Raw genomic sequence first — 12,645 nt, forward strand, 5'->3', positions numbered from 1 at the left:
TTTGGTTAGTGTGGGAATGTTTTAGTTCCTATTGGAACTAAGAGTTTGGTATTGTGAACTAGTATAGAGATTAAGATCGATTGAATTGAAGTTTTCGTTCCCCGTTTGCTGTAATTTGTTAGCCCCTTTTCTTTTCCATTTGAATTGCATGTTTTTTCTGCTAATGTAAGAAAGCATAGAGTCCAATTCCAGAAGTTGCCATTAGAACTGGTAAATTATTAGACTTTGGAGTTAACAGATAGTCCATCAGGTATGCATATATTTGTTTTGTAATTATCTCTCACTCAAGAAGTGATTGTAATAGAACGCTGAGGATTGAAAATTTGGTTGTTGAATGCTAAAATGAAAGCGAAAAGCATAAAATTCAAATTCGAATATTTCTAAGCCTGTCTTTGCAGGAGTTGGGAGGAGAATCCTCAGCTCCCGTTTCTCTGCTTTGGCATCACCCGGCTCACATTCTCCCTTCAAGTATAGAGCCTAGGTACTACCATTGACTCATTATTGGTCCTAATTTTTTTTCTTGTTTTTGTTTAAAGAAAAAATTGCTCACTCTGAGTATGACAGGAACATGTTAAAGTTCATTTTAAACAAAGAAAATTGTCACTGTTGGTACATATATTTTACAGAACAAGATAAATTTTACAGAACAAGATAATTATGACATGAACAAGGATGGATTTTCTTTGGGTTTTCCCCCCTCCTGAAGACTTTGGCTCCCAGAAACCACTTCTGGTTGTTCTGGGTTTGTTTTTGCCCCTTCTGATTTTGTGGCAGTCGACTTTTTCCTTGTAGTCCCTGTGGCCTTCTCCATCTTGCTTGCTGGGAAATGCAGTCTCGCTTTTAGAGGACGCGGTGCTCGAGTTGCTCTATCAAATCCCCGCACACAGACATACCCTGCAAAGCAATTTTCCACTATCTGTTTAGAGAGGATAGGTTGTATATCTGATGCATGCTTTTTTTCTTATTTAATTATTATGTGTTATTCCTATTAGGGAAGAACTTCATCATTTCATTTCAAACTAATAAATAAAGCAGGTCGAGAGATTATTGAATTATGCAAAGCAGGATACATTTTGGGAACTGAATCTTACCTCTCCAGAAGCATTGTTGAATTTCAGGCGTTGTTAAACCTGATGAACAAAAATCATAAACTCAACTTCAATTTACATTTATTTATTTATTGCTTGATATATCTATCTATATAAATTTGATGTCTCCACCTTTAAATATTGATGTTACAGAGGTTCCAAAATATACTGTTCGCCTGTTCAGGTTCCAGATCCAACTTCGCGGAACGCTGATTGGATTTTTACTCGATTCATGGTCAGCAAATACCTGCATTAAAAACTTCATCTTATTAATGCTGAAATTGCAAAGAATAATTGCAATATATGATTACACACTATTTTACCTCATTGACTTGGAAATAGGTGCCATTTAGCGGAAATCTTCCTCGCATAGCTGTTCGACACGGTATCTGTATATATTCATCATCAATTCAAGTGAGTACATTTTATATTTTGCAAATTTCTCCTTCCTATATAATAGATAGTAACTAAGAAACATGTTAAAATCATTAATTTGGCAAGCATTTATACCAGGATTGTCCCTCTAACTGTTTGCGAATCTGCTTCCCGAACACTGTTGCAGGAAAGGCATTCTTTCTCATTACAGAGTTGGCCACTTTCTTGATAGCTGCATTTTCTTTCAGGTGGTTGTATAGAATTTGCTGTCTCCCCTATGTAATCATTGATGTATTTGGCAAATTGAATTAAAAAAAGAAAAGCAGAAAACTGTACATGCTGCAAATTTTCTTGCCTTATTGTGCAGCATAGTGCCATGTATAAGCCTATTTAAATTAATCCGAAACGAAGTTGAAGTTGCTATTTTGTTTACCTGGAGCCCATATAGCAAGAAGATATTTGCCTGGATCATCTGCCTCTCGTTTGTCCCACTATAACAAAAAAGCAGTTAATGAAAGTTGCACAGAGGAAAAAAAACTAAAACATAAATTTGATGAACAGATGCAGCAATATCTAACCCCTTCCAGAAGAGGATGCGTATCTGGGAGTTCATAACTGCATGAAAGTGAACACAATTAGTTACAATGCTATAACACTCTCATTATGGGGGGTGGACATGGCATGTGTTGCAACTCTCTCATTGATGTTATCGGTTTAAAGTTAATTAGTGGAAGAGTTAGTTATTTTACTTACACGCAATGCTCTGTCCGTAATCGGTTCACATTCTTTAACTTAGGCATAGGAATGTTAGCAGCTTTTGGAGTCAAAGCTACCAATGCCCTTGACATTTCCGCTTCTTGAAGTTCCATATTTCCTTGCATATAATTTTTTAAATTCAGGGTAAACTCCTCTAGATCAAGGTCGATGGGAGGAATTTCCCGTGGCTCCCAGAAGGCATCCTCAATATCATGAATTGGTACTTGTGAGCATTCTGCCTCTGGGGTTGTTGGCTCTTCAATAATAGGATGGCAGATATTCTTTTCAGATATTGATTTTAGCTGTTTGGCAACTTCTGCTTGTAGAATTTCTGCTCCTTGGTTTGGATTCTCAAGAAGGGGCAAGTGCAACTGAGCGATGTTTACCGCCGGATTCTGATCCATCGGGTTCTGATCCATCGGATTTTGATCCGTTGGATTCTGATCTGTCGGATTGTTTCCGGAGGTACTGACTATACTTGTCTGCGCTGGCCCTGGTAAGGCAAGTCTTGCACTGCATACAAAATAGATTATATGCAATTGATCTATCAAATGCATGTTTTTGGATTGTGAGTGGTAAGAGATCATTTTCAGCTTCCAGTATAATGCAGTATTTAATACAGTATTTATGCTAATATGAACTTCCTAATATTGTCTTTGAAATCCCAATTTTGTTATCTATATAGCCAACAATTTAACTTGAAATAACTTCTACTTTTATTGTTCATATGTATGAGAAAGAAGTTTTATATGATCCTGCATAATCGTTTTTTCTGCAAATAATTTTTAATATATTGTGAACATACCTTGCAAAAGCACTAGCAAAGTGTCTACACTCCCCTTTCAATGGACATGCATTGCAATTTGGTTTGTGTTTTGTGCAGAAGACCTGCATTCATTTTCGTGTTTCTTGGTATCACATCAAAGCTTTGGTAGGTAGGATCACTGACTTTTAAGTATCAAGGAAAGAAAAATAAGAAAAGATCACCAACTTTATGCACAACATGATGCAATTACCTTTCCAAATGTAATCATCTGGTAATGTAGCTCGTATCTGCATCATAATTTAACAGAAGACCAAAGAAATAAGTCAATATATTCATTTTTTGTTCATGTGATGCAGTAAATTGAAATGAAATCCTTACAATGTTTTTTGATCTAGTTTGCACAGACGAGGCCACAGATATTTTTGTACGGTCTCCAAAATGGGGTACCTACATAGGATAATTACATTAGCACTTCTTAAATAATTTGCTAATCATGCTTAACATCATTTACAAAGTAGGTACTTACAGTTCCAGGAGATGCAACTGTAGTGTCTCAGGAAGTGGCTGCAGCGGTACCCATCCAAGTCTTACTGCTATTCTTCCAACATTGGTATCCACCTGTAATATAGCCATAGCATTAGATACTCAGATTTATTTATTTATTTTTCATTTATTTATTTATTTATTTTTCATTTATTTATTTATTCATTTATTTATTTTTTTATTCATTTATTTATCTATTTTACAACTATATATAGAACTTACAGGAAAGGCAAGGTGGTGCAGGGTTAGGAGCCTCACACACTCCACACTTTTCAGTCCCAGTCCCTTTATACTGAGCAGAAACTCCCTGTATTGAGAAATGAATATTTATCATACACATATGTTTGCTGATATGTAATTCATCTCACACTTTGTGGTTTCTAAACCACAAAGTGGAGATATGGTAAAAAACATTTGAATGATGTATTTTCTTTTAGTTCAGTAGGTGTATTTTCTTTTTATAGAGTAGTTTATTTACTGCTGGCCTTACTTTGCTTTGTCCGGGGCGACGTCTCTCAGCCACTCTAGGTCAATATCACCGTGATCTTCAACCAGCCGATTCAGGAAGAGCTGCACAGTGAATCATATTATGAGAAGCAATTCAACAGAAAGGAAAAAATGATATTTCATTTTGTGGAAGTTCAACTGTACCTGAATGCGTTCAGCGAGCCTGTTGTTCATGCCCCTTTCTTTGATCACATCTGAGATTGTGCTAACATCTGCACATCTCACAGCATCCCAGTCGAGAGAATCCATGGTGTTCCATGTCTTCTCTCTCTTCCCTGCTATAGCTTGCGCGGCTGTTCGCAAGCTATCCCAGTTGATTTCGTCCTTTTGCTCTTTTCCTTTGCCCTTGCTGTCTTTTTTTGCTGAACTTGTCTCTCGGGCCTCATTGCTTGCTTCACTTTTGTGGGCACCAGCAGTTGCCTGTGCTGGAGCCACAATCCTTTGAGAGTGAGACCTTTGAGACATTTCAGCTCCGTTGTCTGGGCAGCAAGGCATGCTCTTTTCATTTTCTGAGCTGAGGACGGATTCCTGGGTTGGGAAGGTGGATGCTCTGAGGGGGACCTGAGTATTTTCTTTGGGGCTGCCATTCTTCAGGTCCCCAGATGTTAGCTTCTCAGTTGCTTCATCTCTTTTTGTGTCAGCTTCTTCCTGAACCTTGGTTGAATTTTCTGCCTGCTGGGTGATATTGACAGAAGTGTTCTTCTCCACTTCTGAGTGGCCCCCCGAACAGGATCCCATCTTCTCATCGTTCTGCCCATTTGAAGCTTCGCCAGTTTGGGAAACCCCAGAGCTTCGGGATGCCACCATATCATTAAACCCCGTTCTCTGAGTCATTTCTGGGACACTCCACTGTGTTATCTTGTGTCCAGAATGCTCAGTGGCGTCATGAACGGATGGATTCAACGGCGCATCCCCCTCTGAGATCTCTACTGGCGCCCCAACATTTACTTGTGATTTGTTGGGGAATCGAGCCGCCAGGGCCATGAATGCAGAACTGTTAAAGGAAAAAGAACAAACAATGTTACTATGGCATCTGGTAAAGCTTGCTTTCAAATGATACTGCAGAATACATACCTTGAGAGATGGTCTGAGACATTTTGGGTGAGGAAGACCCCCACCACCGAATCCACCACTGATCCTTTCCAGCGAGAGAAGCGTCTGTCTCCTGTTGTTGATTATGAGTCGTATAAATAGTGTTATGAGTGCAATTAGTGTACTAATGCTAAGCTCTTGTAAACTTTAAGTTCTTGTTTTTGTTATGTAATTTGGTTTTAATGTTAATTGTTGTTTGAATTTAATATTTTCCCTAAGTAAATTTGCAATCAGTTTATTTTCTTCTAAGTTCTAATAATATATTAATGATTTTATTAATAATTTTTATTTTATATTATTATGAATAAGTGAATAAGTGATAATTATTCGGGAATAATTGGTTGATACCTTGTACACGATGCATTTTTGCAATAAACGAGTCTGCCCTCCCTCGAAATACATTTCGCTCTTCTTCCCACCATTTGGACTTGTCTTCATCTTCTCCATCAATTCCATGGCTGTTTATATCCAACATCAAAAGCTTCCACACTCTATTAGTTTCTTCATCAAGGTTAACCCTAGCGCGTGGATATTGTTTCTTGAAAGGAACAACTTGGCCTTCAAACGGAATGATGGCGCCATCAAGACGCTTTTGCTTTTGTTTTTGTTTTTTTTGTTTATACCTTATTATTGCATCCTCTTGTGTTTTGATTTTCAATTTTTTAAATTGCGTTGTTATAGCATCTACATCAGAAATATCTGCAATGCAAAAATTTTTTGGTGAGAATATATTTTTTATATGTATATAATGTTGACACAAATCAATAATTCAATTGAAATACCTAATGATTTGTCCACTGCTTCCCAACTTCGCACCATTGAGATGAACTTGTAAAACTTGTCGCAATCAGAATTACATTCAGAGTTGTCAGAACTGGATGCGTAATCAAGTCTGCGCGCATCTTGCGGAGAAATTATCATTTCTACTTCATTTTGATTAGTTGCGGCAGAAGTACTCGCTGTTTTAGATTTCGTTCTGTACAAAGACAAATCATTATGATGTACCCCAATGATATTCCTGCCACTCGTATTTGGACTCTCTGCATTTTCAGTTGTCTGATCTCTTTTGTTTTTGTTATCTTTAAAACTGCAATTGACAATGGGCTTTGTCTCCTGCGAAGTGCTTTCTGGAGAAAATATACTTGACGTTTTGATATCTTCAGTTGATCGCTCATGATCATATGATACCTGATTAATGAAACAATTTTGATTATAATCAAATGCATTAATGTTATAATTTTGATTATAAGTGCTGTATATAATTTTGATTATAAGTGCTGTCGGAGTACTAACCTTATTTGTTGCATTTGTTCTGCTATATCTCATCCTCTTAGCGGATGTGTTATGATCTTGTGTGCCGATGGGTAATTCTATGTAAAAATTTCCACTTGTAGAGCTTTCTTCTTTGGATTTCTTATTACTTCTTGATCTTGTGTTAGGTACACGTCTTAATGCTTCACTGAATTCTACTGTGGTCTCTGTTGGATAAGACATGTTGGGCGTTTTCTTCTTCCGACCCCTCTTCTTGATCGTCTTTTCTATTGGTTGTGCTACGGGAGGATTGCTTTGCGACGGATCTTGTGCTTCTTTGTCACAACTTGCTGTCCCTTCTGCTGTTGCATTTTCAGTGCCAGTAAATCCATCAAATAAAGTCTTTTTACAAGACTTTTTTGTAGAGTCTGGCGTCAAGTCTTTAATTGTTTCTTCTGCTGGAGTAGTAGGGGTCTTGTTTATTCCTTTTCTTCTCACGTATTTTCTTTTGCCAGTTGAATTTTCTTTGAGCTGAACATTCTTTTCTTCAGCTAGCTTTCGAGTTCGTTTTGGCTTGCCTTCTACAATGACCTTGGGACGGTGCTTTCTTCTCTTTTGTTTTGATTGTGGTGTGTTTTCTATCTGGATGGCATCCATCTTTACTGGTGTGCAAGCAACATCAAATTCTTCCGCAGGATTATTTTTTTCCATATTCATTGACAATGATGCAATTTGTGAGCAACCAACTGACGATGTGCCTGTAGTGACAAAAGATGATAAAAAAAATATAAGGTATCTAGAAATGCAAATAAATTTGTACTCATATGGATGCATCTGTACTCATGCAAATAAAAATTAACTTCGTACATAAATAGAAAAAGAACTAAAGAAGTATTCACCATAGAATCTACAGAATAAACACTAATAAACTACTAAATAATCTATCTAGTTGTCATTATCATTATTAGTTTACATTGTGTTATAATGCAACTACTAAATTTAACAGGACCAATTGTAAATAAAATATGTTGACTTACCCTGAAGATTTCCGGTGTTATTCATGGCTGCTCTGTTGTAGTTGATCTGTGAATCCAACGAAGAAAAAGCTGGATTCATCGATCCATTGCCTGATTGGGTTGCATTCAAATTAGCTGATGTTGCATTCTCTTGCATGGTCGCTATAAGTTGAGAAAAACTCATATGACCAAGTCCAGGAAGATCACCAGATACTGTCTTTGCACAAGCTTCACTATTTTCACCAACAATGTTTTTCATTCTACCTTCATTTACTGACCCAATACAGGACCTTTCCATAAAACCTGTGAATTTGGAACATGCAACTGCTCCATCACCATGAGTGGGTATCTGGGGCTGATCTTCCTGTTCTGGTGCGTAGATCGGCATTGTTTGAAGAGTGGGTTTTATGGGAGTAGTGGGAACCCAACGAGTCTCAACTTGTTGATCTTTTTTATTATTCATTTCTCTGATATCCATTCTTAATTCCTCAATCTGATTGAAAATCACCAACAAAAAAAGTAAAAAAAAAAGTTGTAAGTGAGTTTGTCTCAAATCCTAAGCAAAGCTCATGTCTACTGTTACCTCATTTTTTTCGATGAACACAAATAAAAGATTAATCCAAATGAAAACAAATGAGATTCAATGATATAATAATCTAGTTCATATATCGAAAAAACATACTCAGCATTGGGAGAGATATACAGTTGTAGTTACCTTTTTCTAAACAACTGGGGGTATTTTGTAAATGGGGAAGAAAAGTGTGTTCTTGAGTGAAAATGAAAACGATAGTGACTGATTATTGCTTCCTTTGAAACTTCCGCTTCGTCTGCTTGAATTGGATTTCTTCTGTTGTTTTACCAACTAGTTAACCAAAAGCTAACCAGAGAAAGGAATACCAGAAAAAAGAGGAAAGATTCGTGCTAACGGTAGTTACAGTGAGTCAATGCTGGAAATCTATATATCACGTTTATAGGAGCAACATCACACTAATTAACATGTAGAATTTCACATGCATTCTGCTAGGTCAATTTTAATTTATATGTTTTATCTGAATAAAACAAACAAATGAATTTTTAAATATGTAATTTCTTTTTTCTCTTTCTATGCTAAATCTTTGGTTGACTATCACTGTCTCACTCAATTTAAATAAAAGAAAGAATAAGTAATGTTATTTAAACATACTAAGATTTTGTGCATACGTACTTGCATGCATGAATAAATATTTTAAGAGTTTAATTTTGATTCATTAAAATTCGTTGTCGCAAGACTATATGCTGATGTTACTGTAATAGAATAGAAGATATTTTTTTTTTTAATTATTCTATTATTCTTTATAATTTTATAAAATTTTTAATTAGGTTTTTTTATTTTTTTTGTTAAATTGAGTCTTTACATTAAATTTTATTTTTAATTATTTTTTTATATTTTTTGGATTTTTATACTAATTTTTTTAATTAGATCCCTATATAATCAAACTAATTACTGTTAAGAAGAACCTAATTAAAAAAAATTAGTGCAGGGACCTAATTAAAAAAAATACTATAAAAACCTAATTAAAAATTTTGTAAAACTATAAAAAAAAACAACAGAATAATTAAATTTTTGTTTTTATTCTCAATTCTACCATAACTCTCTTATTTTTTTGAAATGATTAGTTTATTTTAATTTTATTTGGTAACAATTACTTTATCAGTTCATGAAATTAAATTAAAAATTCAAATAAAAAGAATAGAATTTGATATCATACAAATGGTATATAACAATAAATTATATTTTAATATTTAATTATAATTGAAAAAAAAATCATTTTAGTTTAAATATATTCAAATACTTAAATTGTCAACTTACTGGTTTATTCACTCCCAAGTTGAAAAAATAAAATATAGCAAGCAGCTCTTCTAGTTATAGTTGGATTGAAAAAATTTAATCAACGAGTACTTTTAATTAAAGTTAAATAAAGAGTACTATAAAAATATTGATAGGAGAATAAAAGAAAAGAAATGGTATTTTTAACCTATTTAATACATTAAAGCTATATTATTATTAAAATGTTATATATATAATATTCTTAAACACGTGTTAATGAAATATTATTTAATTTGTAAATAGTTTTTAATAATGATATCTTAATAGGGATATTAGTTTAATATTAAAAATTACATTAATTACATTTAGATAAAGTAAAATATATATATTATACTTTATTTTCTCTAATTTTCAAGTTAAATTTACCTTAATTAATTTAAAAATATTAGACAAATTCTATTATTTAACTCTAATTAAAAAACTACATAAAATAACTATGATAAAAAAATTGTATACCTATACCCTAAAAATTTGCCAATTGTCATTGATATTAATATAATATATATTAATAATCAATTAATTACACAAAATAATTTTATCTTAATATAATAAATCTAACTTTTTTGTTATTAAAATATACTAATTTATTTCACACTTGAATATATTTATATTAACTTCTTTCATTTTTATATTTTTTTAATCTATATATGTTCTATACATTTATAGTTGGAGCTTAAAAATGAGTTAAAATTCAATTTTTTATTATTTACGCGAATAAAAATGGATAGAATTTTATGCGAACTTTTACATTGCCACCCCGTTACAATTCAATTATACAACAAATTGCATTCTCTTATATGTATATTTTCAAGTGAATTATAATAGAATATGTAACTACTATAAAAAAACTATATTAATTAGAAGATTTTTATGATAATTAATATTTGTACTAAAATTAAATATTTTTTTCTTATTCAAATTTTTTATCTAAAATTATTTTAAAATAATTATCTCATTTTTAACATTAAAATTACTTTAATTAATTTTTTAATTATACTCTTAATTGAATTGTTATAACTTAATAAGAATTAATTGCATATATTTATTCATTTATTTAAATATAACTATATTTTATATAATTTTAAGTATAAAGATTTGTTTCTCATTTTATTTAATATACACGGTTTTGATTTTTTTTCCATAGTTTAATTTTAAAATATTAATAATATAAAATATTTGATACAATTATTTAATTACATCAATTTTTTTGAATAATTATTTATATTTATATAATTAATATAAAAGATAATTATTTTGTCCAAAATAGTGTTATATAATTAAAGAAAAGTGTTAAAAACTAATAAATTTTGTGATTTATAATCATTAATTAATTATTATTAATATTTTTAATAGTATAAAATTTCATTCAATGATATAAAATTTTTCATTTTTTTTCGATTAAATACTACTTAAATTTTAATAAAAATTCTGATCCTTAAACTTTCTCTTAATTAAATACATGTATACAATTGTTTTATACTAATAATAGCACGCAACTGTCAAAGAAACTATTATTAGTGTCACAGTTTATTACATTATAATTAATATTAGATTTCATCATTAAGCTTGATTGCAATTTAATCAAGCTTCAAATTCAATGGCAATAATGAAGGGACCAACTGAGTTCAACTCCAAAACTTGACTTAATAGCCAATAATTTTGATGTTACCCGTTATCCTACATCATCATTTAGGTAAACCCAGAATTACTTTAAAAGGTAGAATGTTTAATAACTGAATTGAATATGGAATATATTTACAAAATAAAAAGTTTATTAAAAATGTTATTTTTATAAAAATAATATTTTTTTTCATTTTTATAAAAAAATTTATTTTTTTAAATTTATTTATTCATAAAATATTATTAAACTAACTTTTCTTAAACTAATTGGAAGGTAGGAACGGTCTTGAAGATTATAGGGTTTGTTGTGTGTCCTTTTAGATATTTTTTTGTGTCTATTTGGTTGTATTATTTGTTTATATAAAATATTGAGATAGAGACATAAAATTTTATTTAATAAATAAAAAATAAATAAAAATATTATATTTATATATATTAAATTAACATATTTTATATTTATTTTGACAAAATATATAGACATTAATAAAATATATAATTTTTTTTAATTTTTTTAATTTTTTTAAATAAAAAATAAAAATAAATTAAATTTTTATAATTTGTTATTAAATAAAATATAAAATATTAATTTTTATATTTATGTTTTGTTTCACTGTCTTATTTTATTTTCATAATCAAATCAAAAGCAGCCTTTTAATTGATTCTTGTTTCTTAAATTTTTTACCAATCGTTGGGGTCAACGGTGTTTGATTATAGAAAAAAAGGTATTGGAATACCTTTTTCTAGTGTTTGAATTTGGTTGTTTATTCTTGTCTGAGGTTGTCTTTCGTGTTTATTTTTAGTAATTTTTGTACTAATTTTGTTGTTAGTTGTTAATGTTGTCTTGTAAGCACACCAGAGTGTGCTTATCTCCTGTCCGGAGAGGAGAGTTTATAAACACTAATGGAAAAATTTTTTTTTAAATAATAAAATAAAATAATATAATATATATGAATAATAATTATTAGAAAAAAGAAAATACAAATACAATATATATTATTTATTATTTGGTATGGAAATTATATTTACAAATTATATTAAAACTAACAGAATATTTATTTTAAAATACATACGATCAAAAATTTAATTAATTATAAATATTTTTAATTTATTAAAAAATATTTAATTAATTAAAATATTTTTATATTAAAAAATAATTAATTATAAAATTATAAAAATTTAATTATGAAATTATAAAAAATATCAGAATAGTTAATTTTTTGTTATAATATTTTTTAGTTTAACAAAATAAAAATTAATATATTACAAATTAAATTTTACAAATTCAAACTCCACATTCTACCAAACCAACCCAAATTAATTAACTAAAACTAAACTAAACTAAACAGTTCTCAAACTCGAATATAGTTTTTCTTCTTTCTTCTTCTAGAAGCACTTCAAGACGTGCCTGCCATTTGTACAAGGCTCTAACCACGTGGAATGAACCGTTCACCGCGTTGCTTACTGTTTTTGGGGCCAAATTCGGCACGCTTCCTAATGACCTATGTGTAATGGGCTTCCAGCTCTCAAACAAAAGGCTTTTTACGATACCCATTTTTAACCGTTCGATCTGCATGTCGATGAATCCAATGGTCCAGTCCTTCGTCATTGGCCACCCATGGAGGCATCAAACTTTGTCAGAACTCTCTTTTAAATGTTGGCTCTTTCTTGTGAACCGGTGTAAGCTTTTCCTTTATTTTTACTGTCAAAAACAAAATTCCAATAATTTATTCATCTAATAAAAATTAATTTAAAAAAAGGAATAAA

At 31.0% G+C, this 12,645-nt stretch overlaps 1 protein-coding gene across 1 annotated transcript; it reads right to left on the bottom strand.

Moving 5' to 3' along the window:
• Nucleotides 1-558: 558 nt before the first annotated feature.
• Nucleotides 559-8,469, bottom strand: LOC112758956 (DNA glycosylase/AP lyase ROS1-like). The gene is made up of 21 exons (XM_025807756.2): nt 8,110-8,469; nt 7,416-7,887; nt 6,421-7,136; nt 5,910-6,315; nt 5,476-5,826; nt 5,110-5,200; nt 4,180-5,029; nt 4,019-4,098; nt 3,751-3,835; nt 3,512-3,603; nt 3,364-3,432; nt 3,236-3,272; nt 3,025-3,107; nt 2,217-2,732; nt 2,042-2,078; nt 1,897-1,954; nt 1,599-1,738; nt 1,412-1,477; nt 1,221-1,335; nt 1,092-1,130; nt 559-894 (listed from the first exon to the last, which is right to left on the bottom strand). The coding sequence occupies exons 2-21, from the start codon at nt 7,870-7,872 to the stop codon at nt 656-658; spliced, it is 4,527 nt and encodes a 1,508-aa protein (XP_025663541.1). The 5' UTR covers nt 7,873-7,887; nt 8,110-8,469; the 3' UTR covers nt 559-655.
• Nucleotides 8,470-12,645: the final 4,176 nt, after the last annotated feature.

This window comes from Arachis hypogaea, chromosome 2 (assembly GCF_003086295.3).
Source record: "Arachis hypogaea cultivar Tifrunner chromosome 2, arahy.Tifrunner.gnm2.J5K5, whole genome shotgun sequence".
In the NCBI taxonomy this organism is placed as follows: Eukaryota; Viridiplantae; Streptophyta; class Magnoliopsida; order Fabales; family Fabaceae; genus Arachis; species Arachis hypogaea.

Excerpts from the sequence above, each read along its gene's own strand:
- LOC112758956 (XM_025807756.2), bottom strand. The coding sequence starts at position 7,872 with ATGGATATCAGAGAAATGAATAATAAAAAAGATCAACAAGTTGAGACT. Across the intron at positions 6,316-6,420 it reads GAACAAATGCAACAAATAAG|GTATCATATGATCATGAGCG; the intron begins GTTAGTACTCCG and ends TTCATTAATCAG. Across the intron at positions 5,030-5,109 it reads GTCTCAGACCATCTCTCAAG|TTCTGCATTCATGGCCCTGG; the intron begins GTATGTATTCTG and ends TTCCTTTAACAG.